Raw genomic sequence first — 27,069 nt, 5'->3', positions numbered from 1 at the left:
CCTATGTATGGAAAATCACCCAAAAACACACAACGAAGCAACAGTATGGTTTTAATGTTGACTTTATGACTATTTTTATGATGTGAATTTCCAGAAAATGCAAAGACGCAATTGAAAAAGAGTTGGATGTAAGACGGATATATTTTTTATACATGCTGATGGTATTCAAATCGTTTTGAAGGCAAGCAAGCCAGTGTCAATGGGGGAGTGTGGGGCACTGTCATAGCATTTTGAAGAATAGTTTAATTTCACTTTAATTTACAACTGGAATTCGTTAAATGTGGAGGCTGTATAAAATAGATATTCTAACAGGGTTCATTCCACTGACCCCAAAGCCATTAGAAAACAAAATCTCCCTGGGGGTCTCTGTGGCAAAATCTTATCGAAAGGGTCCATGGCTCTAATGTGTGTTTATTTGACATCGTTTTAGACATGAAAAAGTTTGGAGCCTCGGGGTTAGAAGTCCGCAGGAGGTGCTTTATAGAGGACAAATGATTGACAGCCCCTTGGTGACATCACTGTATGACAAAAGGAGTCGCTGGTGGAAGAGAAGGCACCAATCAATTGAACCACTACGCTGTGGCGCACAGAGGAGAGGCGACGCGCTCCCCAACTTGCAGAGTCGAGGAGCGACACTTCAGTGCGCTTACCTCTCCAAAAGCCAGCTCTGCTCAACTTTTGTCTCAGACAACTGCTCTCTTTTTAAGATGTTCCACCAAGATGCTTTATACTTAGATCGGTCCTGCCTACGCGAACCCGCTTCCTCATAGACTTAACATATTTTTTTTCTTTCCGTAAGACCTAACCCGAATTGCAGCTGGTGAGAATATGTGCGAGAGTCGATCGGAGAAGGGCATGGGCTGTCTTTGGTCCCCCAAGGAGAAGCAGCGTGGATTAAACACGAATTAATGTGGAATTTATCGGAGCCCAAAGGTGGAACGACGACCGGACACAGCGCTTCCTCGTCAGGTAAAATAACAGTGATGTATTTTGTTAAACTGTTTAAGATATCACTAGAAATGAAAACTTAATGATATCAGCAGGCACATGATGAGTTGCTTCATGGAGAAAAGTGTACTTTAGAACTGAGAATCGTCAGATCTTCCATTATATATGCTTATAGGGTGTGTGCGTAAAAGTTAAAGCGTTCCCATTTTGAACCTCGGGGAAAACACAGTGACGAGAGAAATACAGTAAACGTTGTTTCTTTAGAGGAAGTGCTACTCAGATGATATTTAGTTTTAGATGTTTTTGATGTCTTGTCCCGGGCTACATCTGGCCCTGGTACGCACGTCAGATCTAACACCTGCAAGCCTCTTGAAGTAACTCTATCCCTTATGATTATACATGACCGTCAAAGCCTCTGCAAATAGACGCTTGTAGCGCCGTCTGAATGCCTCTCCTAGGCTGTGTATTCTAACTTTTTTTTCTGACATTCTTTCATGCTTCTTGTGATCTTTCGGGCTACGCTCACTTCCATTTCTTCTCTTTTCATAGATCACTTCACTAAACAGGATTTGTTATCTCTTCTAATTGGAGACTTTATGTCTGCAGTCTCCCCCGCAACTTTCTTTGATTCTTATTTCCAGTGTCATTCTCCCTTTTTTGTTCGTCTCTTTCATAACTTCCTCACCTTGATATCTTCATGTTACAGCTCATGTTAAGATCAATCTTCTGTTTGAGATAGACGCGCTTTATAGCCGGCAGGGTTGTTATTCACAGCCCCCTTTTTTGTTCTGCTTCAAAGTGAAGAGGTGTCTTCCCTTTTTAACCTTCCCTCCTTCAATTATTCCTGTACTGTATGGGGGGATCACACACAGTTTGGGGAATGCTGCAGTGAAGCCCCTGCTGTGTCTACCTCATGTCAATACCTCAGCGCCAGTGTATTGACAGACACCAACTTTCTCCACAGGGACTGACTGATCATGGTCGCCGTGGTCCGCTGTCTCATGGTACTGCTGCTCGCTCAGGTGTTGCTGGAAGGTGCTACGGGACTTATCCCCGAGGTCGGCCGGAGGAAATACAGCGAATCCGGGAAGCAGACCCCAGAGCAGTCGGAGAGCTTCCTCAACGAGTTTGAGCTTCGGCTTCTCAATATGTTTGGACTGAGGCGCAGGCCGACCCCGAGCAAGCAAGCCGTGGTGCCGCAGTACATGGTGGACCTTTACCGCATGCACTCAGCAAACGGAGACCACAGCACTAAACGGCCCAAGAGCATGGGGAAACACGCAGAGAGAGCCGCCAGCAAGGCCAACACGATTAGAAGCTTTCACCATGAAGGTATGTATTAGTGACATACCTTTACCTGTCAGCCGGAGAGCTCCTCGGCTCCCTCAGACAACCCAAACCTATATTTAAACATGACTCAGTGTGTCAAGACTGAACTTCAGAGTCTTCAGTGTTTTATGGAGAGTTAGTCATTTAAACGTGACACGCGTCCAATTTATTTGCAACTCTTAAGTTTTCGGGGATAGGCTCTAAACTCACTGACCCGATTTAAAAACAGACATCTCATGCACACTTAAATTAACTCCCATATATGTAGTGATGCAACCTTTAACCAAACATTCCCCTGGCGCAGCTGTCACGGGCTTCAAAAACTTCAAGAGGCTGTGGTATCCCTGGGGTAATTTGTTTCTTAATAATTGATGGTGTTTGCGTGGACTCTGAAAACAGTTTTTCCAGACACGCACCACAGGATCGGGATAAAGGGCGGTGTGCCTCTGCGCAGGTGATAGTCATCACTTCAATAACACACGACATGACATTATACTAACACGCATTATGACAAAGTCATCGTGTCAGACTGAATTCTGAGTCATTTCTAACAGGACTGAAATTGTCCTTGGTCAGGGGGAGGGGGGGTTGTGTGTCTTATTCTCTCCAAATCACCCCCTCTCTCCGCGCTTTGCGCCATTACGCACGTTCCAATAACACCATAATTGCTCACTTAGTTTATATGCTGGCTACGCGCTGATTGTTGAATTCAGTGTTTCAGTTCAATTCCATGTTACTTCCCCGGCAACATATGCTGCTCAGATGAATAAGGCTCACACACTGAGGGTTCATAGACCCTGGAGAAAGTGCATTAGTTCACCAGTAATTCAGAAAGTGTTTATACAATGTTACTGCTGAAGTGGCTACTTTAAACTGTTTAAAATAACTCAACAGGTGGAATTAAAACATAACTAATGCTTTATTTATATATTAAGTTTATCTGGTGAACAGCAGAATGATGCACCTGGTCGTAATATTCAAATGATTTATGTGTGATAAAAAAAGGATTGCAACTTTTACTGTCAAACATACAGCAACTGTGTATCTACCATTCGATTTCCTGTGGTTCATGATGCAGTTTTTACAACATACCAGTTACTGAGTCCATAGGGGCTCTACACAGAGTCCTTATACAGAGTGCTAAGTGTTTCAGTGGGGAAGTTTCCATCAGGGGTGAGTCAGAGGGGTGGTTGCTTGGGTGCTCTCCAGGGGCCTAGTGCAATGACACCCAGTGGCTACTCTGACACATTACAAACAACCCCGACCTGAGCAGCCAGGCTGAGTGACTGCTCCCAGCCCACTACTGGAAACCTCTGCACCAGGCCAGCACACACCTTGACACCACCGGCCATTACGAATGTGTTCACTGTGTTTACATACGCTCCCCTGGCTCTTTCATCCTATGCTAACAGAGCTGCAGGGTTGTTAGACTTCCAATGTCAAGAGACGTGGAAATAATGGCTACTCCGTATAATAACCATGTATCTACAGATGTAAGTGCAGCACATCAAAGCAAACAGCTCTAATCATTCATCACATCTGATGCTGATATTAATTTCACTGGGATAATTAGTTTCACTGCTATCAGTTTTCAAAAATAACCATTTTCCATGCCAAATAGAACATTTCCACCATTACACAGGAAGTGGCTGCCAGAGACAGGTCCGTGATGAATGACCCAACATTAGCCTTTATCTTTTGTTTTGGCATGCAGCGCAAAAAGAAATTAGGAATGTTGATACACTCATATCTGTGGTTCACACTTTTTTGACAAGCCTCAACTTGTTCACACAGCCGTTCTTCTGAGAAGAGACAGGGAGAGAGTGAAAAACGTTGCAGCAGAAAAAAACAAAGGAAAAGTGACAGAGGGAGACCGAAAGAAAAGAGGATTTGGGACTAAGAGAACAGAGGGAGAAGGGGATTTGGGAGCTGAGGAAGGAGAGAAAGAGAGGGATTGGGGACAGAGGAGAGGGAAAGAGAATCAGGGGGCTTTCCCACATCAAATAAGGAGTGATAGGCCTAATTGAGGTCTTTGTGCCTCTGGAGGGAGGTTTAGGATGAGATGGTGGAATTTCCTAAATGCCTCCTTTGAAAAAGCACAGAGTTCAAAGTTTGTGTTTATTTTACCACACCAAACAGATTAAAAAGTGTATATCATCTATGATCTTCATAAAGTAAGAGTTCAAAGCGGGACTGCATCAAAGAAAATTGCAGCTTTTACTTAGATTTCTGTCATTTACTGTACACTAAAGAGGGAAATACCAATGAGCCAAAGTATATACTGTGTATATGACTTTTATATGACTTAGAATAGTTATAACTGGTGTCTTAAAATGCACTTTCAGAAGATGGCATTTCCAGGCTCAGATCTGTTAGCCCATTTTAATACTAAAATATCAACATACTATACCTAACTTACTGTTTGGGGTCTATAGATTCTCTCCTGAATTTAGATGAACAATATCCTACATCTTCTCCATAATGGATTTTACAAAGTATTATTCACAGTTAAACATTTAACAATGGATGATATTTAAGAGCTAGCAAGTCCTGCAAAGGTTAATAGTGCCGGCATTTGCGTTGGTGTTCATCCAATTGACTCCATATTGATTTCAATGTTGCTCTATAAAAACGTAGATTTGACAATACATCAAGATATGGTACAACTTTTTTTCATGCGCACTATTAGTGGGAATTGTGTGCAGCAGGCAAATGTGCTATTTGATCTTATCAACCAATGGAAGCGCACTGCTTTCATCTTCTGACATTTAATCAGGTAAATTTATGAACATGACACTAATGATGGCATTGCGTCACTGTGAGAATTTCCCTGCGATTAAACTGAGTCATACATGCAAAGTCTTGATGTATGTTAAGCCTGTGTGACAATGGCCCACACCCACTCACTCTAACCACGTGGCAGCTTGGCTGGCTGCAAAGAAAGAAGGCTGCAAGTTGTGCACAGGGAGAGAGCAAAAGAAACAGTGTGAGAAACCATCCTTGGCCAGTGTTTCCCTGCTCACAGTGTATCCATGAAGCCAACTAGGCTTTAATCACAGATGTTGTTTCTCATTCTTGTACCATGCCTTAACTCTCTGTTCCATATCCCCATCATCTTACACTATGTTTGTCTCTGTGCTATCTCTCGTAGAGTCTATGGAGGCCCTGGCCAGCCTTAAAGGCAAAACGACCCAGCAGTTCTACTTCAACCTCACTTCTATCCCTGAAGATGAGCTCATCACGTCTGCAGAGCTACGTATCTACAGGGATCAGGTTATGGGAGCTACATCCCCCAACAACAACTCCAGAAACAGCAGCATTAGTAATAGTACTATTGCTGGTGGCTCCCATCGTATCAACATTTATGAGATGTTTGGGGTTCCTGCAGCTCAGAGTGGGGAACCTCTGGCTCGTCTGCTGGACACTCGGCTAGTGCAGGACTCTTTGAGCCGATGGGAGAGCTTTGACGTCAGCCCAGCTGTATCTCAGTGGACCTCTGGGAAAGGCCACAACCATGGCTTCGTAGTGGAGGTGGTTCACCCAGAGGAGGGGGAAATTGATGGGGGCCATGCCAAGAGAAGAAGTAGGCATGTCAGGGTGAGCCGGTCCCTGCACCAGGACCAGGACTCATGGCCTCAGGCTCGGCCCCTGCTGGTAACATACGGCCATGATGGCCGTGGGGACTCAGTGCTCCACACACGGGAAAAGCGTCAGGCGGCACTCCGCAAACAACGCAGGAAGCACCAGCATAAGGCCAGCTGCAAGAGGCATGCCCTGTATGTGGACTTTAGTGATGTGGGGTGGAACGAGTGGATAGTGGCGCCCCCTGGCTACCACGCCTTTTACTGCCACGGGGAATGTCCGTTCCCCCTAGCAGACCACCTCAATTCTACCAATCATGCCATTGTGCAGACGCTGGTCAACTCAGTCAACTCAAACATCCCCAGAGCCTGTTGTGTGCCCACTGACCTCAGCCCCATCTCTCTGCTCTACCTGGATGAATACGAGAAGGTCATCCTTAAAAACTACCAGGACATGGTGGTCGAAGGATGTGGCTGCCGGTGAGAAACGGACAGTGGTATGGATAGAAAGCGAGAGTGGGCAAAGAAAGACTGAAAGAGACATCAGAGGTTATTATGGACACCCGGTTTCCCAATGAAGACGTTTATTTATATGAAAGAAACACAAAACAGAGCTATTGTGCAAGAAGAAAAATATATATATGAATATATTTATGTCTACGTAAAGTTGGGAAAAATAAATATTTTAATCAGAGGAATATTCCTTTACTGGTTTTGAAAATGTATCTCTGATGTACATTTCGAAATGGGTGCAATACCACATGAAGTATAATTTTTCAGATTTTTATTTTGTATTTATTTCTATTATAACCACTTTATTTGTAAATAAATATTGTGTATTTATCGTGAGAAAACGTGGTCACTCCAATTTTCCAAGATCAGCTACAGTGAACACCAGCCCCTGTTGATGGATCTGTGTCAGGGGACAACATGCATGGCTGAGTATACTTGAATAACAGAGTTTCAAAATCTGACAGAAATTAGCTGAACAAAAATATAACACATGACAAGAAGCTCACACTTTTACACTGATTGAAACCAAGCATTGAACTGTTTTGGTCAGTGTAATTGGAAACTAACAACAATAGAGGCGTGGACTGGAAAGTGACAGGGCCGGGTCAGGGTGCCACTGGTGTAATGAACTGCAGTAGGGTGTAGGGTCACAGGACGGGAGTGACAAGTTACAAGCCCACAAATGTGATTGACTCCCATGGGAGGAATAGAAAAACACCAGAGCATGTTTTCATGCATTATATATCACTGCAGAGATCCATGGGAAGGCTTTTCTAAAAGCAAGTTCCTATTTGTTTCTGTGGCTAACCTACATTAACAGGTGAAAAAAAATTACTCTAAGCTGTTATACTGTTGCAGGGCTTTTGTGGAACGTTTATTTAGAGTGAGTTATGAGACTGAAAGATTGCAAACTGTGCCAGACAGACACACCAACAGGCCCACAGCAAGAAAAGAGCCTACTGGCACTTTAATTAATGAAGATAAACAAATACATCCCTGCACCTGTCCACATACTGCACATGCTCAGACAGATTCTTCCCCACTTACAGAGTTTGGCGGCCTTCCTTTGTCGTCTCTGAGTCATAAGGCTCTGATGTGTTTCGGCACAAAAAAAAAAACACCAAAAAAATCCCAAGTTGGAAATCAGTTGGAATGTTTCACAAAACGGCTCAGCAGCAGCAGATAAAGACATGCAACACAAACAAAAGCATACACTAACACCGAAAAAAGCTTAAGAGTCATGTTTTATTCACTAAGACATTGGGGATGGCTGGCTGGCAGAAACAAAACATATCATATGTTGCAATAAGACAGTTTGAAGCAGGAGCACCTGTGTCAATATCTTCATACAGCAATGTTTTCGATGGAAACAATGTAATTTCTAAGACCAAACTGAAATGACTAGAACTTCTCCAGAAAGACATAGATGAAAATTTATAGTGCAGCCACAATAGCAGATCAGATAATGAGAGAGGGAAGAGAAACAGAGAGGGAGAGTTTTGCGGAGTTTGACTGACTGCATTTTCTGCTGTGTTTGCATTAGAAAGGGTTTGGAGGGATCACAAGGCAGCTCAAAATGCTCTAAATAGAATGTTTTTTATGTGAGCGCACTTTGGGACCGTGGAATGTTGGTTTTCAATCTCAGACACATGCATACGCTTGCATGGAAAACCAACGCGGTTGTTTTTTCAATCATCTATTCAAGGGTTTCCTGGTGGGCTTTTTCTCTTCAAAAACAAATGTGCATTGAACAAAGATACGCTTGTTACTTATATAGGAAATGTAAATCAAAACATTTAGAAGGAGCCGTGAGACTTTATTCACAGGCAGTAAAAACATTGAAATGTCACTTTTTTTTTCATGTGCCTCAGATCACGTCTGTTTACCCATTCTTATCCTCCAAGGGTGTATATCACCCGTCTACTTTAGATGATGCAACTATCCAATTATTTTATACCCTGCCAATATGCACACACAAACACACATATGCACCCCCTCCTCCTACCACATTTCAGTTTCAATCTTCTGCATGTGTTATTTTATTCTACCTTGCATCTCCACCCCCCTTGGTCCCATCTGGTGTCCATTTCTCCTTTGTGGACCCCACCATACCACAACCCCGCACATGGGCTGCACATACCTCTGCCAGTAGCAGCAAAATTTTAATGGACTTCAGGAGGAAGTCACTTCGCTGGCACACTTAATGAACATTTGATAAAAATCAACACTAAAAACCTTAACCCCAAAAACGTTTAAGCCAAGAGTTTCAAGGGTAACATCAGGAGAGGGGAAAAAATCTTTGTGTTAAAAAAGTGTTAGATTTAGTGGTTTGCCTTTATAGTTTAAGTCCATAAACCTTTCATTGGGTTGGGTGGAAATACTGCTCCCAGGGTGGGTGACACATGGGTAGCACTCACTCCTGAAACTCCCCTCCTGCACCCCATCACAGTTGAATTGGGTTCCAGCTAGATTGTGAGTTGGTCACTGTTCCTCCACTGTTAGTATCAGACAGCTCCTCAGGGACCTCTCCTAAACTTCTCACTAAGAACAGGGGTCATGGGTCAAAGTAATAAGGACCTATTATCTCCACCATTACTGACTGACTTCCAGGCTCATCACGTCATTGTGGACAAGTAGCTCCAAGTGTGGTCAGCCACTGATTGGGACTGAGTACATGGTTTCAATTCAGACCCTATCCTTTTTGAACAGTGTGTGCACAACGGTATTCTAAACCCAAATTTATTTTATGGCATGAAAGAATGAGAATGAGCTAAAAATTTAGTCTGTGTGACTTCTATGATTTAGTTATAAAAGCACAACTGTGTTCTTGGCAAAATTCTCTTCACCTGCTGCACAGACCTCTGCAAAGTAACTCTCCAAAAACAGATTTTCCCCTTCCTTCTCCATGAACATCTGGTAAATCAGTTAAAGGTGTCCTTCGCCGTCTTTGTTTACGCACAAACACACAACAGAGCAGCCACACAACTGATGAGCATAACACTGGAAGCTGGGACCTACTAGCGTGGCAGGGCTCATTCGTTTTGTTTAGTGCGCAGCAAACCACACCAAAACTATCTGCAGCTCCAAACAACCCAAATCATAAGGGTTATAAAATCAGATTTCCAGATTTCTGGCTGGCCCAGAATTGGAAAGTATGTGGCGTGCCGTGTATCTTTGATGAAACAGAGGGCTCAGTCGCTATGGGAGATCTCAATTGGCCCTGTGCCAAGGTGGGACACGAAAATGTAGAGAAGTGAAGAGAGACAGCAGCCACTTTAGAGTCTTTTCTTACTTTTCTCCTTCATGTGCTGCACACACTAATTTTAGAGGTGGTGCACATGGTGTTTTTTCTGTATTCCGAGAACAGCCAGTAAGATGACGTCCAGCATAGCTGAGACTGTGGCATCTGCGCTGCAGCTCTGAACACATCAAACAGACAGGCGTCCACAGATTCAGGAGCAGAGCAAATATGGAAATTACTTTTCCAGAATCACTGCACGGATGATAGTACTTTACATATATACAATCTAAGCCTTTCATTCTTCCATGTGCATATGTCTGCACGTGCAAGCTCATATGAATTAAAGTCTATCTGTGAGCACATGTGCAACACATGCACTCGTTTTAACTTATCAAATGTATTAGTACATTCACATTACAAAACACATGTAGGAAATGACAGCAACATTACTAAAAACTATCGCTAACTTGCTCCTGAAATATGTTCTGCTACTACCATTACTGTAAGAGCTAATCATCCATGCAATCACAGTGGAGTTGGCCTGGAGTGACATGCTGAAGTCATTACCTCTGGCTGGGACTCAATGGAAGAGACCATTATATAGCCTTATACACACAGCAGAACAGTCTTGCACAGTACAGAGTTAAAAGCCTGTCTACCATTATGATACTCCAGAGAACAAGGCAATGAAACCTTAGAGGATGGACAAGACCTTACGCCAGACACTTTTTATCGATGGACAATGGGGGGCAGCAGCAGGAGAAACGACCTTGCAACATCAGAGCTGTTCATCTCTCATCCGAGGACTATGAATAACTCTCACATGTCTCATGATGTCCTAACATGGTATGCACAAATCGATCCTATCCTGGTCTCTCTCACTGTTTTGATTACAGAAAATCATGTGAAAGAAATAATGGAAGACTTTGGTAAATTAATAAGATAATTAGTATTCCTTCCTTTTATGTTTAACTGTTGTTCTGTGATCAAATAAGAATGGACTTCAGGATGTGTACCTTGCACTTTGTGGACTAACACATTTCCACAGAGGATACAGGAAAGAGTTCCATATGGACCACATATGGGCTTCTAAAACAGGCTTGAGGATGGATTTGCCTCTAGACACTGATCTAAGGTCAGTGTCGTGTTTACTCCTCTGATGGTTACAGTTAAGTTTGGGGGGAAGGGTAAACCCGACTGATCCTGGAACCTTGCCGAAGGGCGTATCCTACACCCTGAGCTTGAAAGGGGTACTGTGGTTACGGGAGCGGCCTCCATCTTTGTAGCAGGAAGTGAAGAGATCAATCAAAGGGAACTACATGACATCCCCCAGCATGCCTGTTAAATAAATGTCAATCTCTGACACAGTAAATCTCATGCATTACCACGCATACAACTTCAAATCGTAGATGTTCTCATTCAGAACTAGCAATGAAAAGGAAGCTCAAAACCGTGTTTTGTCTGATGAGAGATAATAGACCTACGCTTGTAATACACAGTACCATCAAAGAAATACAATATCACACTAGCACACATTCAAACTCGCATCAAACATATCTATCTTTATATAAATGGTCTAGATCTTGAGTACTTTACTCAGGTATCTGTGGTAGACAATATTCTAAATATTTGGCTTAAAATGAGAACTGACTGCATGATTTAATTTTAAATATTTTCCTTTTTAATTCGCTTTTGAACATTAAAATGCTTTTTGTAACCTAATACAAGAATAAAGATGTGTAAACAGTCTCTATATGTGTATGTAAACAAAGTATGTAGGCCAGATAAAGTTAGAATTTAATGAGATAATATGTCCTTTTATTTGTCCTTAGCCAGTAGATGGCAACAACCAACACTGTAACTGGTACCACAAAAGCTACTGTCTTCCCCTCTGTGTCCTGGTAGCAATGGAGATAAGGAAGCTAAAGAAGGTTTGACTTATTTATGATTGAAGTACACATCTTCACAGTTTAGGATTACAGAATACTAACCCTAATAATATTGTCATAAGTTGCAAACTGTGGATGTGAGCACCTTGAGGATCTCCTGACCAGGAACTAAGTCCACCAAGCATCAGTTGATCCTCAGCTATGAAAGGAGACCTGTTATGGAATTCGGGGCCTCACTTGGTGGTCTATGAGAACAAGCTGGTGCTGAACCTTTTGTACTTAGAGCAGATTACCAGGAGGCTGCTTCCAGATGCAGTGCACCAGGGGAAACAGGCCCTCTTTCCCTGGGTGGTATGGGACAAATCCATTCCCCACACTTTTCTCATTAGCGTAATAAGTTTTGTTTAAACCACTGGACTGCCATTGTCAAGGACACATACACCATCTCCTCCATCTATCCATCTGTCACACATCTCTGTGCATGAGCACTCCAGGTTGGAAAATGTTCAGATGAAATTCTTGCAGACACTTTCTGAACTAGGTCCAATGAACTATGTATACATACGAGCCTTACCCCATGAGCATGCACTGTGTTGTACTGGCATTGGCACTGTTTCTTATAATATGTGGTGTAGGAACTGAATAAAGTATACAAAAATTATAATAGTATACAATAATACTCTCTGTGCTCAATTAGAACCTGCTGATCAGATGCTGAGCCAAACTGTGCACCAAATAGAATCATGAAATGCACACACTCTTTTGTCTAGCTCCCTTTTATAAAATTCATCAAAAGGAATAAGATGTTATATATTGTGTTTGTAACAAAAATAGTACAGTGGTGCTTGAAAAAAATACAATTCCATATTCATCACTTGTTTCGAAAGGAGGCTTCATCAACCTGATTGCAGGGGGAGATGAGGCAGGCCTGTTTTTGTAAAGAGTAGCTCCACAACCTGAGGGCCCCAGCCAGCTCTGCTACGAGGTGTAACTCGCACTCCTTCACCCTGCTGTCCCACAGCCTGTCAGTGGCATGGCAAAGCCTGCCTAACCAAGCTTCCTGTGACTCACTTCCTGTCCCGGCCCTGCACCTGCACTCCCCTGGGTGATGTCATGGCAGGTTTTCCTCTTAGAGTCGCACTACTGAGCACACTCCCCGTCTGGCATAATGTGTGTATGCATGTGTGTGTATTTATGTGTGTACATCCATCAGTGTGCCTGGCTCAGACATCAGTCAGCGGACCTGCGTTGAATGCAGCCCTTCATAGCTTTAGTGATGACCTCTTCCGTGAGGCAAAGGCTTTGCAGAGTAGAAAGGCACATCAAACAAACAGGAGAGGAATAGGACAGCGATAGATGGAACATAAATTCAGTCCTAAAGCTGAATTATTGTGATTTTTTTTCTCATTTGCTTGTTCCTTCTTAAAAATACAAATATGTCCTTTTGTTGCCTCCTTGAGTCTGTGCATTCAATTACTTCTAAAAATCTTTCTGTGAATCCTTAGTGAGCTTCACATAATGAAAATGTAACCTTTTTGTAAAAAAGAAGCAGTTCTGTTTTCCAGTGAAGAGAAACAACTTCTAGATGTGCTCAATATCTGTAGGAATAATTACAGTAGGCCTTTCTACCATCGGTGACCGCAGTGAAAATGATAGATTGAGGGGAACACACTACTTGGACAGGCCCATGAGTAAATGGAAATATTGTATGAGAATGAGTGCATACTTTTTTCCTTTATCCTGGGCCGTAAGAAGTTATGGTTTTTGTTTTTTTTATAAAACCAAACGTTTTTTGGCTCTTTTCTCCCTCAGATTGGGCGAGTATATATGTGAACGACCAGGAAATGCCTTACAGCTCCCGTCAGCAGAGGAGAAACCCGTTAGAGGTCAAGGGTTACAAGAGGAAGGCAGCAGGCATATATCAATATTCATTTCCGTTCCTGTTACATTCACAGACCTCTTGCTAGTTTCACTCCTTTATAGACTGTGTTATGGATCATTAGTTCTTGCTAGCTGCCTGTTGACAACATTAGCTGCTCTAATGGTCGTCTGTGGGAAATTCAGTGCTGTGTCCTCCCTTTTGGTGTGTGCATAACAACCATCTGGCTCTGATGCTGATAGATGGTATAGACCAGAAAGAGGCCACTGCGAGAGAAAAGGAAGACTCAAGACCACTCTGGTTTTCATTGACATCCAATAATTTCCTCCTAACTGGGTTCATATAAAGTATAAATTCCGGCGTTAAGGGCAAAGTAGTCTTGGTGAAAATGCAGTTGTGATGCACTATTATTAAGTACCCACAGTTGTGACTGGGGAAATTGATAAAGTATACTTAGAAACTTTTTTTCCTTATTAGAATGGGCAGCATTTAGAGGGCCACAGTTTACCAACATTTAGGAGTTGACATTGGACTGAATCTCTGTACTGTCACTGTGCAAACAGCGGGTGTTCTGTTGACTGGGACATAAAATAGTGCTGTTGGGTTTTGGGTTTCCAGAGCAGGATCAGGGCTGCAGTATATTGAGTCCATGTGGGGAGTGCGTTTTTAATCTGAGCCTTACCCACAGTCCTTCCTGTTTCTAATTTGGCGCTGCAGCGGTTTTGTCCCGAGGCCAAGAGCCTCTCTTCCACAGAGTGTCTATTTCCTCTGAAGTGAATAGTAGCAGGTGTGCTGGCCCGAGATCCCTTAGAGAAGTCTGCTTATGAATGGCCCACATCTCACTCTTTCTCGCCTGTCTTTGTTTTCTTTTTTCTTCCTTTCATTCGTATTTTTCATTCCGTCTCACATTCTTTCTCTCTTTTTCACATACTTTCTTTCTTTCTTTGCTGTTATGTCTTCACCACTCCTTTGTCTCCCCCATCTTTGATTTTCTTTCATTCTTCTCCTTTGCTCTCTTTGCTTTCTTCAAGATCAAGGTGTAGTACTTTGATAAGTTATAAAACGGCAGCTTGTGCTGATGAAAACAATAAAAGACAACAGCAAGAACAAGGGCAGTGCAGTAACATATCAAACCTGTCAGACAGTGAACATAATAAATCACATAAAACAGTGAAACTGTCAAAACATCCAAATTAGGTTTAGAATTAGGTTTATTGGAATTGCCTTTGTTGTGGCAGACATAATACCACAAATCCTTTAGAAGTTATAACCATTACTACCCTGAATAAACTTAATGTATACAGTGAGTGCAAACCCACTCAATAATAAACCCAATAAATACATATGCAGGAGTAGGAGTGTGTGTATGTGTGTGTGTGTGTGTGTGTGTGTGTGTGTGTGTGTGTGTGTGTGTGTGTGTGTGTGTGTGTGTGTGTGTGTGTGTGTGTGTGTGTGTGTGTGTGTGTGTGTGTGTGTGTGTGAGAGAGAGAGAGACTCAATCTTCCACACGTTGTCATCAGGCCAGCCTGATCTCCAAGAACTCATCCAATCTGTGAGCAGAGGAGACATGCTGTCATGCTGCTTCAAGGAGGCACTGCGATTGGAATTAACCTCTCGTGACCTTTACTTCTCCTCCCCCCTTCCCCAAAACACACTCCCTAATGAGTTGGGCTTGTAGGGGTATAGCCTTTGCTGTAAGGATAATAAATCCTATCAAGGCAAAGTCATATTCTCACTTATCTCTGAGGAAAACAAGGCAAAAGAGACCATGTTGGTTGCCAAAGATTTGTGGCTTAACATGAGGGTGAAATACGGCTGCAAAGCCATTAAGGAAATGAGAGTCTAACCAAAGGGTTGTTTAACTGGAACACATGAACTCTTAATGATATTTGTGTTTATTCAATTTTGCTTCCACATCATTTGCCAAAGTAGAATTTGGTGTAAAGGTTATGAGGAGAGGTTGAAGATTCTGTTCCCAGAGGTTCTGAGTCTAACAAGGCTGACACATCCTAGCAGTCAAATAGCATTTTCTGAAATGACAATAATAATCAAATTAAAGAGGATCTATACTTTGTAGGTGATGTTATCTGCAAATAATCAAAATTACGGAAATGTCTCTCTTTTTCTCTTGTCAGACATCATCAGTCTGTACCATTTTGAAGTACTAATTGTAGAAGAAGTAGCCTTTGACCCTCCAGTAACAATGGAAGTTATCCAGCCTCTGTACAGACCTTATTCCCCCTTCTTCTCTTCTGATTCTCTGCCAAAGTCAACCACGAGCATTTACGTTTCCAGCCGTGGCGTTTCCGGCATCTGCACACGCTTGTGTTTACACAGGATGTTCAAACTTGATGCAGATTAAACAAATCCAATTTGGAGGCTGAGTTCAATCACCTCCTTTATTTCAACATTAAGTAGATGAAGCTGGGGGCCAGATCACTACTACCATTTCCAAGAGGATTGGGTGGGGGGAACAATCTGTACACCAATAAGTCCTGAAAGTATTTTGAGAGTATTTATATGCGGATAGATGTCATCCGCTAGTTCCCACAGGCTTGCATGTGGTTGGATTTGCTCAGTGTGGTGTAGAGTATTTTTTCAAAAATCTCCAGCTCTCCCTGGCAAAGTGTTGTGGGCCTTCTAAGAACCCATGGGTTGTTTGGCATTGGTTCTGTTCCCACACTTATGGTGTAAATGGAGGCCTGGCTTTGTGCTCACATGCCCAGACCAAGTACACGTAGCACAATGCAATTTTACAAACATTTATTTTTGCCAGGATTTTTTTTCATCTTGCATCAGATAATCGCTGATTACTTAGGAAAAACAGTATAGGTCAGACGCCAATCATGCCAAATTCACTTTCTCATATGGGAGAAAAGACAGCTTCCAAGTTTGGCTGAGGGCGGACTAAAGGCTTTCTGGCCCTGTCCTCTGTTTGAGCCAAGCTTCAGCTCCATGGGTTCAGGATTGGGATGGGAAATGCTACAGAAGGCTGGATGGTCTCTGACCTTTTCACAAGTACAAAAGGACCTTCTTTGTATCCAGAAGAGCAGTCATTTGTTCAACAGGATTTTTAATTGCTGTTCACTCCAAATAAAGCCCTGAGTTTGGCTAGGGTTTGTGTCCTCACCTGGGTCCTCTTTCGCATTTGGGAGGGGTTTTGACCTTCCCTGGCACCTGTTTGGCTAGCGTCCGGCTGCCCATCTGCTCCTAGCTAATGCAGCTATTCCCCTTCTACGAAGCAACTCCATTCAGGATGGCTAGCTGTCCGCCTAATTGTATCACATTCTACAGGCTTTGTCCTGGCATTCCCTCGCCAGCTAAAGGTTGCAGAAATCTCATCCGCCACATCAGAGGGGCCCTATTAACCCCTGACCCCTGGTTGGTGTGTGTGGACAAGGTCGCTCCTCACACCCAACGCCGGGCCCATTAACACGTCGCCCCGCAGCAGAAAAACTATTTTGACGGGCTGTAATTGGCGCTAAGTGATGGTGGACAAAGGCCCCCTCTGTGCTGCCTGCTGGACTGAGCGGTACTGACCACTCTCGGAGCTTCACGCTTGACATTTCCTTTCTGAGTCCGATGTGAGAAGAGAGGAACTGGGGAAGCCCCTTCCTGCACCACCACCTCCTCCGTTTTGCCATCCCTTCAGCCCCTTCTTCTATTTGCCATGGGGCTCCTTTGAAAACGTGAGATAATGAGGTTCTAGTGGGGAGAGCTGGCTGGAGCAGAATTGCATGGTCCAGATCTGTGGAGGCTGATTAATCCAATGGCGGGCCATTCCTTTCAGAGCCAGCCTAATTAGTTTATGTTAGCTGGAGAAGGTCAGGGGGCGTGTTTGAATGAGGCCTTTTCTTTAAATGCCACAATGGTGTGATGATCTGTGGATGCAGGTGCGGCAATCGGCTGCTTTAATGTTGCTGAGCTGCGTTGGGTATTGGTTGTACGGTTGAGTTGCAAACTGGCAAAGACAATGGGGCCCTTTACTTGTGAGTATATGACATTTTTAAACCAGTTTCTAGCCATCTACTTGGCTTCCCAAGTTCATTAGTCATGAACTCAAATTTTATAATACTCTACAAAAAACCAGGGAAAAACCCTCAGTATTGTATGTGGGACAGTGGTTATAAAACTGAAACGGTGGCAAGCCAGGACTTCCGAACAACTAAAGACAACAAAGAATATTTTTACTGGTAGTTTTGGCCGGTATTATTGTATTGCTAACCCAGAGTCCACCCAGAGAATTACAAACCACTTACAATGAGTCACTATGTTAGTACATGGAAGTCCCTCCTTCCTTCAATCCTATCACCATTTACCTTGACTGAATTTATATTTATGGCAGATTCAAATCCCTTTAATGATTGACTGTGATCCCAAATTCCCCCCTTGCTGTGTACAGCTTGTGTCCTTAGCAACACTCCAAGAGAAGCCAGCCAGGCTTCTCTCACACAAAGCTGTATACTTAAGACAGGTCTAACTCCCTTCCCCATAGGCCATGCCATGCTCTCATCCCCGTATTTAACAGCCTGACGTCAGACAGGAGCAGAGGAGGCAGCAGAGGAGACTTTAATACTAAATCTCTCCCCCTGTCATTACCGGCCTGTGTGACCGCCTATCAGAGGCCCTTGAGTGATGTGGGAAACCCTGGCCCTGTCCTCCCAACCCCTGTAGGCCAGGCCGCCTGTTCTGTCCAAACCAAACTGAAAACTACAGGACAGGCACAGCTAGGGTTGACATCAATGAGGCGCCGAGCTCTTTATGCCCACTCTGTGGTCAGGAGGAGAGAAGCCTGGATATTAATCTCTCTCTCTCTCTCTCTCTCTCTCTCTCCTCTCTCTCTCTCTCTCTCTCTCTCTCTCTCTCTCTCTCTCTCTCTCTCTCTCTCTCCTCTCTCTCTCTCTCTCTCCTCTCGTCTTTACTCGCATGCTTTCTTCCTCTTTCCCCTTCTCACCACGCAAGCCGTATTTCTGGGCTCTCCATCCCATTAAGGCTAAATCAAACGAAGGCAGAGACCGTTCTTTTTGATAGCTGTTGCAATTGCAGTTGCAGCTGGAGGAAGCATCCTCTCAAATACCGACACTGTGGATGGGTGTTAGAAAAAAAATTAATGATCTGGCCTAAGCCCAGTTCTGAGTGATGGATAGTGCTAGCAGCGCAAGCTGAGTTCTGGGTTATTTTTTAATGCTAACCTCACCATTAATAATTGCCTGGACTGTTTTTACTTTAACCTGAATAAGTCAACCACACCTTTCTTGACACTCTAGACCACTGAAGCCAACCACATCCTTATTAAATCCACACCCAGATCACTGACATCTAATAGTAACATAAACCATCAACAGCATTATGGTGACTGACAAGCTTATAGACTTATTTACATAATGAAAACACAAAACCATTATTACGACAAATAATTTCACTAGCCTACACTGAGTATATGACACTTTATTATTGTCTTGATTTTTCCAACACCTGTGATGAGGGGAAAAAACCCAAACATGCCAAGTCAGTCAGTCAGTCCACTAGCCCATGTGATGTGGGTCTTTATGAGAGGACACCTGCAGCACTCAGAGTCCCTGCTCGGCTTTGTGAAAGACTCTGAACTGGGTGGGGGACAGAGGGGAGAACTAGAGACCCAGACCCAGGTTTGGCCCCGAAGGCCTTAACTATCACTACAGTCCATGGGTTGCCTTTGGCCTTGCTAACTGTTCCATGAAATGGGCCCCAGGAACAGTGCAAACCTCCCAGAAACAGGCCGCTCACTGTTAGCCAACAGTGCTCCCTTTGTGTGAAAATTGTCAAAGCTGGCCCTTTTCTGCACTGGTCCTGCCTTTCTTTTGAGCCTCAGCTGTGAGCAAACAAAGCTGGCTTAAAGGTTTGCATGATGGTTAGCTAGGTAGCTGGCTAGCCGCGTTAGTGTTTGTGTCAATGAGAGCAATGGTGTTTGTGTTTCCTGTGTTCTGCAGGTGGGGCTTCAATGGCTAATGAGAGAAGACCCAGTCAATGCCCCACTGATGAGGCCCTCATGACAAACAATAACCCTATGTTTTTGTGGTTAGTGTGGAGAGGAGCTCAAAATCTGTCACCATGTGTGATCCCAATTAAATACGAAATGCCTTAGTGGTCCTTGGATTATTATTAGTTCAAAAATTAGTTCCCAAAATATCTCAACTCTAGAAATTTGCTGTTTTAATTTCCTGTAACAAAGTTATAAAAGTGAAATAAAGTCTATTCTCAAGTTAACAACATTATCACTAATGTTGGCAGGTTCAAACTGTTGTTTACAGTCAACAGCGTTCTCAGTAAATACAGCATTAACTAACTAGAAAAAAGTGGGGCAATTTAAAAATAATGAGCTGCCATTAAAGCTATACTGACATTACAATTAAAAAGAAATGAAATTCTCTAAGTTTAAAAATTCAAGCACTATGTAGTAGTCCTTTAATAGTCCTAAAGCATATTTTATTGGAACTGATCTTTTAGGGTTTAGTTTAGGGTTTAGGGTTTAGAGTGACCATATCTTAGCTATTTTATTTACATTTTTACACCACTGTAAAATAAATGATATTCCTAAAGTAACACAGGCAGTAACATTTTTCTCATAGATATCAGTATAATATTATAGTGGTTGTTTGATTTGTATAACAGTCAATCCTCCTTGCTTCTATTGCAGTATTATTTCCCAACTCAGTTGTATCCTGTTCAGACTTTCTTCAAATAAAGGGAAGGAGATTTTCTTGCCAGTTGGCTGTCACAGGTGGTGATATTTTAACCAAACTTGGGCAGACACACTGTGATCAAGACACTGTCAGTGTAAAACATTACATTCTCTACTACAATAAATTTGAGCAGAGAAAGAAATGAATACACTGACACTGACAATAAATTATCCTGTATATGTTTCATTGCAGAAGCAGACACGGCTATTTATGTCAAAGGATATTTATTGTGGTGCATTACATGTTCTGAGGAAAAAGAAACAATTCTTAAATGCTATTTGTATTTGTGGTTTTAAAATGTGCACTCTTTTAAGGCTATATGCAACTAAAGCTATACAACACTGCAATATTGAGCTATAGCTAAAATTTCCAAAGCAAGGATAAATGCTTCAAAATATTTATTAAGGGAGATAAACTTTGCTAATGCAGATTTTTCCTATTGGATGGAAAAGAAAACCAGTAGCACTTGGTTTTTTAACCACGTTTTACTTTGCATAATTGTTCCCAAGGTTGCTGTTTTTTATTTCTAGGTTTTCTGTGCCAATATAATTCAATTTCCATGGCCAAGCCAAATATTTGTAGCATGGCTTACACTTCTAAACTGAGCTGTAGTTTGGTCAAAAGAGGTTTGCCTTGCCAGCAGCACTGCACAGACAAGGCAATAAACAGATTCACTGCTCATCAACAACAACTCTGCTTCTAATCACGCTGTTGTTCTCATTACTTGTTCTGTTACGCAATAAATTATTCACCATGTGACATGATAAACACGCAATTTTACTAGACATTGAAGTTTTATTACACTTTAGTCCGCACCTTGCATTGCGTTGAGCTACGTGCTGGATGGTTTGATGGTAAACCGACTGTTTACTACTTCTTAGGAACAGATGACACAAACTGGAGAGAGTCAGAATCATTTACAGTTAGTTAAATTCCCAGCTGAGAGGCCCAGCTAAATCTTTCTTCCACAGACCTTGCTGGGAAATATTTGCAATGGTTTCCATCCAGATCTGGGTCACTCGGTTCCACATTCACTGCACAGGTGAGCTGGAGCAGGTTTGTTTGGCATTGGTCACTGGCTGTCCTTTCCTTTCCACAGGGCTGGGAAAGCAGCACCACAAACAGCTTGCGACAACAAGAGATGCTTTTGTCCATAGCTTACCACGGCAAAATGACACCGCTAAGCCGCCTGCTGCCAATGTTGTCCAGGTCTCCCAGGACAGTCCCCGGGGGCTACGAGACCTGCTGCAGCCCGGTCCAATAGACACAGAAGGAGAGTGAGAGCCCTCGGGAGAATAGGTAACTCTGTCAGCCAGCCGTGCTGCTGCAGCATGCAGATGAAAACAACCTCTTTCACATGGAGTGTGTTTTGGCTTCCAAGGCTGTAATCATGGATGATTAGCCCTAAGAACTCAATTCCGAGTCGGGACTATTTCGTATTCCTGTCACACTGTCAGAAATTATATTTACCTACCACTTTTCCCAACTGTCCCAAGACATAAAGGGAGACTTGACTGATAGATGGAAATCAGGCAGGTGTGTGCTATTGATTTACATATTAAATAGTAAAGTATACGTCATTTCAGAATTTGTCACATCCAGGTTCACACAGCTACAGTTTCAATTTACCTGAAGATTTTTTTTAAAACAACAACTGCTTTTTAATTCAGGTATTTCTTTTTACACTTAATATTTAAGTAAATACTATCACAAAGAAGCCTTTTGCTTTAGCTTTAAGGTTTCACTATTTTCCTTTTGGAGATGAAAAAGTAAACAACCATGTGGAAATGCTTGCAAAATCTAAATCATGTTTTTTAAAAACAAAACTACTGGCACTTTATATTTTACAGAATTAAACTAGCAAACTAGTTATTGTGAAGCTTACAAAGTTGTTTTACTGAATAGTTGTTCAGTTTTTTTACAGTTTCATCACTAAATTAATCAATTCAATTAATTTAATTTAATCACCCTACTTTATAGATAGGCAATAAATGTTTTTTTCTTTAAATTTCCAAACTACATCAATGCAAAGTGAGAATACATTAATATGATATATGCGTAAAGGACCTTAACTGGCCTCTACTTGGTTAATGACTCAAGCAGCATGACACATTACGAGGACTGATGTCACCCATGGGCAGATCATCACCCCATAACAGGTGCAGCCTTCTCTCTTCCCTCTCCTCATGCTCATCTTGCTGCAGCTTGTTTAGCTTCTACATGTGGAAAACATCTGCATAGGTGGTCCCTCTGTTTCTTTCTGCCCTTCTCTCTCTCTCTCTCTCTCTCTCTCTCTCTCTCTCTCTCTCTCTCTCTCTCTCTCTCTCTCTCTCTCTCTCTCTCTCTCTCTCTCTCTCTCTCTCTCTCTATCTCTCTCCACCTCCCTGATTTACTCCCACCCCTCTATTCTGTCTCTCTGTCTCCCCATGTCTTTCTGTTTTTATGCCGGAAAGGGGAAGTGCTGATTGTAAATATGAAGAGGTGTCAGTGCCAGAAGAAACGGGCCGCATATTTCTGGATCCAAGCTGCGAGGTTTACCGAAGCATATTTTTATCATGAAAAGCCAACATGGAATGGGACAGCCATGCGCAGCTGCTGGTCTAATTTGCTCTAAGCATGTACAAATAGGACGGCCCACACAGACCATAAAAGTGGAGTGGAGGTTTTGCTCAACGCGGCACTTTTGTCTGACCAGAGGGATAGGGACGCCGTCCAAAGAACAAACAGATCACAAAAGAAAAGAGAATAGAAGAGAAAACACACACAGGCATTCTCACATGATTTTAAGACAGTGGAATAAGGAGGACGGACAACTGCTGCTTCAGTGTTATTCCACAAGTAAACAGTATTTCAAGCACTGCTTACTAACACTAATTCCTTTCCATATTCGACAGCTTACATCATGTAATGCACACTCATTGTTCATTTTTCAGGAGAAGTGATTCCTGAATAAACAATGTAATATATATATATAGTATTTTGTGCAACATTTCTAACTTCCTATCTTGTGATACTATTTTCTATTTATGGAGTCAAGGTCAATGGCTGTCAGAACATATACATATCAAACCTTTATGTATATATTTTTTCAACAAATTCTCATGGTTGTTTCCCACCTTCAGAGCTGCACCAATGTCCCTCCTGTTCGTTCCCCATACATTTTATTGCACCATGGAAAGTTTTATTTGCTCTTGAGCAATTTGCTCTGGAAACCCCCTGTAGATCCTATGAGTACTGTACATTTGTACAAGTACACATTACATGCCTGCGCACACACACATGTGCACACACACACACACACACACACACACACACACACACACACACACACACACACACACTTACATATGTCTGAACGGGGTTCCCCTTTAGACACCGGATAAATAACTAACTTCAAACAGTAAACTAGGTGCTAATGAACTGGATCCTGACAGGGTTTGCTTTCCGCGAGCAGAGACCCACCCCACAATGGATCCATTCACAGGATCTCAGCCATGGAAAGTGTTGGTAAAGTAATCCCGCTAGAGTTTATGTGACCTTTTCTAACTCTCAGTACGTCTTTCTCCCCTCAGGCCTTTAAGGCCTGGCCAAAAACAACACTAACCTGCATCAGCTGATACAGGCAGAGGCTACCCACATTTGCATGTTTCAAAATGGCACCCATTCACGACCAGTTGGCAAATTGATGTGGGGAGGAAAGGAACACAACGCCCTGCTTCCTCTTACGCTGTACCTGTGAGATCAGTCACAGCAACTTCAAGGCCGGTGTCAAGGGTTGTTTCTTCCATGTCACTCTGCAGCACCGGACGTGGCGGGACGGCAGCTAAACGCATCCGTGCACATGTGACCATATTACCCAACATCCTCTGCATTCAAGACCTGAAAGAGAAGGTGTTCTTTTATCTTCAACAGAATATGGGCAATGTTCCCACTGTGTCTCTGTGTGCTCTGACAAACCTAATAAATGTCAGAGTATTGCATATGGCTTTATTCAACACATTTGATATTCACAAAGGAACAAAAATGTCAGCTGTTTCAAACTTTCTTGCACACCTGCTAAAACTGACAAAGAAGAATAGACATTCAGATATAAACAAAAGCATTCCTACATTAATTCTGCCAACAAAAAGGACAGTTAACCCAATTTGTGGAAAAAAAGCCATCTATCTGTCTTCCTTTCAATTTTGGACTAGCAGAGTCTTTGCCTGAGGTGAATGATTACCATCTATCCATATGACTGTGTTCATCTATATCTTTTTATGCTTCTGGGCAGGAAAGGGATGAAATACTGCCAGTGACAGGTACAGCAATACTCTGTAATGGAAGTTGTTTTACAGTAGCCACTTTTCAGAAAGAAGTGCAATATTTAAACATGTGATATCCTGTTCCAAACCACAGTTCAGAGCAGCCTCTCCTCTAGATGTGAGGGTCACACTGCGCTGACAACCTGTATTTATGGCTATCTGACCTGACATCATGAAAAGTTTTATTTCTATCAGATGTTTCCATGCAAGGAAAGGTGAAAAGAATGAAAGGATATCAGTCTTGGCTGTGTCATATGGAAAGTTCAAATGTAATTGAAAATGCATGAACTTTTGCTGTGTGTTCTAACTTCTTTTTCACTTTCTTAAAAAACGTTTTTCAGGATTTTGAATTTTTATAGCATCGGCCTTGGCTTGGTAACATTTTTATAAGCTCCAATGGAAATATCCACAAGCAAGGACGTAAGACGCCATTTACTGAAGCACCTATGGCTCCACCCATATAAATAAACAATTCATTTTAGAAATAAAAGAGCCTTTATACAGAGCCTCCACTGCAGTGCAAGGATTACACATTCTATCTGAGGAGAGGTATGAAATATTTAGGTAAATACAGCCACTTTTATCAACACACAATCTATATTTAGTCAATCTTCTCTAAGACATAGATCCTGTCTTGACCATCACACACTTGTGTTTGCCTGACCTACAACATGACAGAATTTCACATCATTTGTAAAACACAGAAGCTGCTGGATGCATGTTATTTTATGTGGATTTTTTATTCAATTCACATTAAATAGAGAAAAAAAGAACAAAAACAAAGACATGAATTTGGCTGCCTCAAAGAGATACAATAAATCAGAGCTGTAACCCTTTGTAAGCCATAAGGAAGTGTGTTTTTTGTACCCAGAGCCCTATGTTGTCAAGAGAGTCTCTTCCAGTGCTGTTTCTCAGGCCTCATGACCCCCTCAGTTGTAGTCCCACAGGATAAGACCAGTGGTTGTGCTGGGTTGCAGGGGTGGTAGTGTCCAAGGGGATGCAGGGGCTGAGGTGAATGGGATGCGGGACGCCAAGGTGAGCAGTGGTTGGTAGCCTTATGAAAACAACACCTTTAAACAGTGTTTACCTCCGAACCCATATTAAGTCATGAATGAGGCCTCCATCGACACGTCAAAGAAGGTGGTGAGGTAAGTTAGTTTCTTGTTGCATTCATTACCCCCTCACATCTATCCCACCTCCCCACTACATCCCTAGAAGAACAACCCCCTACCCCACCCCAACCCCCAAATCATGGGGCTCAGCAGCATGAATGGGTCATTGTGATGCGTCTCCGTCACGGCAGTGAATGTTTTCACTTCCATTTGATCCGTCGGCGAGGCTGCTAATTGGGTAAGCGTGTTCCCAGGTCACCGGGAGGTTTCTCTTTCCATAAATACAGAAAGCCGGCGAAGGCTTCTACAGATGTTGTTTCCCACCCGCTTCCAAGTAGGTTCAGACCAGCTTCAGGCAGTAGATGTAATTTATTGTGTCTAAAACCACAGTCCAAAAATTTTCCTTCTCTCTCTCCTCATCACTCTGAAGACTGCATTTTATCATTCTCCCAGGCAGTGTAGTAAGGTTAAGTTGATATTTGTCCTTTCCTTTAGCCTCCACTCTGTGTACCATGTTGTCTTAAGAGCCACAGGTGTCATGATGACATGGCCATGGTGTTACTTTGTGTGTACTCTATCCAGGCCTGACAGGTCCAAATGATGTTATTTTCCATGTGCCTGTCCACCAATGACACAGTTTATGAGGCTCAGGGTTTATTTGTTTGTTTTTGTCATGGAATTTACATTTCCTCTCTTACACAAGGACTCAAGATGTCCTCATGGGCCACCACTAAACACTCAGCTGGAACAGAGAGCTTAGATAGACTCACAGGCATATTTGCTTCATTTAATCTGTAGGGTGTGGTCAAAATGGTCAAGTGGTCAGAGAAACTGTCCTTCAGCTCAGCACCAAGGTTTAAAACCTTTTGCTGGCAAGCTCCCACCATGCTGAAGTGTCCTTGAATACTTACCAAGTCTGGAGCTGTTCTTCTGTTGCTGAATCTGACATCTGTCTTCTGACATCTGTCTTCTGACATCTGTCCCTGGATGGGACAAATAAAAAGACAATTTTCCCACTTTAACAATAAAGTATGACATCATAAAATAAAAAAGAGACACTGCTCAAGATACCTGAGATGGTTTGTGGTGCATTTTTCTGACATGAATTGCTAATCATAACGTTGAGAGCCAGGGCTCCTAGTGATATGATATTAAGTGAGACTCAGGGTTACTCATAACTATTTAATTTGTATTACTTTGGTCATATTAAGTTTGTGATAACTAGAGAGGGAATTGTCAGCTACTGCTATCATCCTTCAAAAAAAATATCATGCAAGAAAAAGAATATTGATGTTTTTTACGTTAATACTGACTAATACTGATTAGAATTTGCCCGAGATGGCAACTGTAAATGTAAGTGTAAAAAATACATTTTAAAAAAGAAAACAGTTAAAGTAAACAGTGGTCCATTTCTCACCCAAAGACATGAAGCACCTTTCTCTCAAATCTGGTTCACAAATTTAAACTCTTGCGCTCCTCCAACTCTGGTATGGTCTAATGGCGCCACTATGTGGCTGCAACAGAACTTTATTACTATATTGTGTGAAACAG

General features: G+C 42.4%; 1 protein-coding gene across 1 annotated transcript; it reads left to right on the top strand.

Moving 5' to 3' along the window:
* Positions 1 to 570: 570 nt before the first annotated feature.
* On the top strand, positions 571 to 6,718 carry bmp2b (bone morphogenetic protein 2b). The gene is made up of 3 exons (XM_062436994.1): positions 571 to 969; positions 1,913 to 2,280; positions 5,429 to 6,718. Exons 2-3 carry the CDS (start codon positions 1,926 to 1,928, stop codon positions 6,340 to 6,342), a joined length of 1,269 nt encoding a protein of 422 aa, XP_062292978.1. The 5' UTR covers positions 571 to 969; positions 1,913 to 1,925; the 3' UTR covers positions 6,343 to 6,718.
* Positions 6,719 to 27,069: the final 20,351 nt, after the last annotated feature.

The sequence above is a fragment of the Scomber scombrus genome, chromosome 17, assembly GCF_963691925.1.
Source record: "Scomber scombrus chromosome 17, fScoSco1.1, whole genome shotgun sequence".
Classification (NCBI taxonomy): domain Eukaryota; kingdom Metazoa; phylum Chordata; class Actinopteri; order Scombriformes; family Scombridae; genus Scomber; species Scomber scombrus.
The sequence above is the reverse complement of the archived record's forward strand: the minus strand, read 5'-3'. Positions and strand labels throughout refer to the sequence as shown.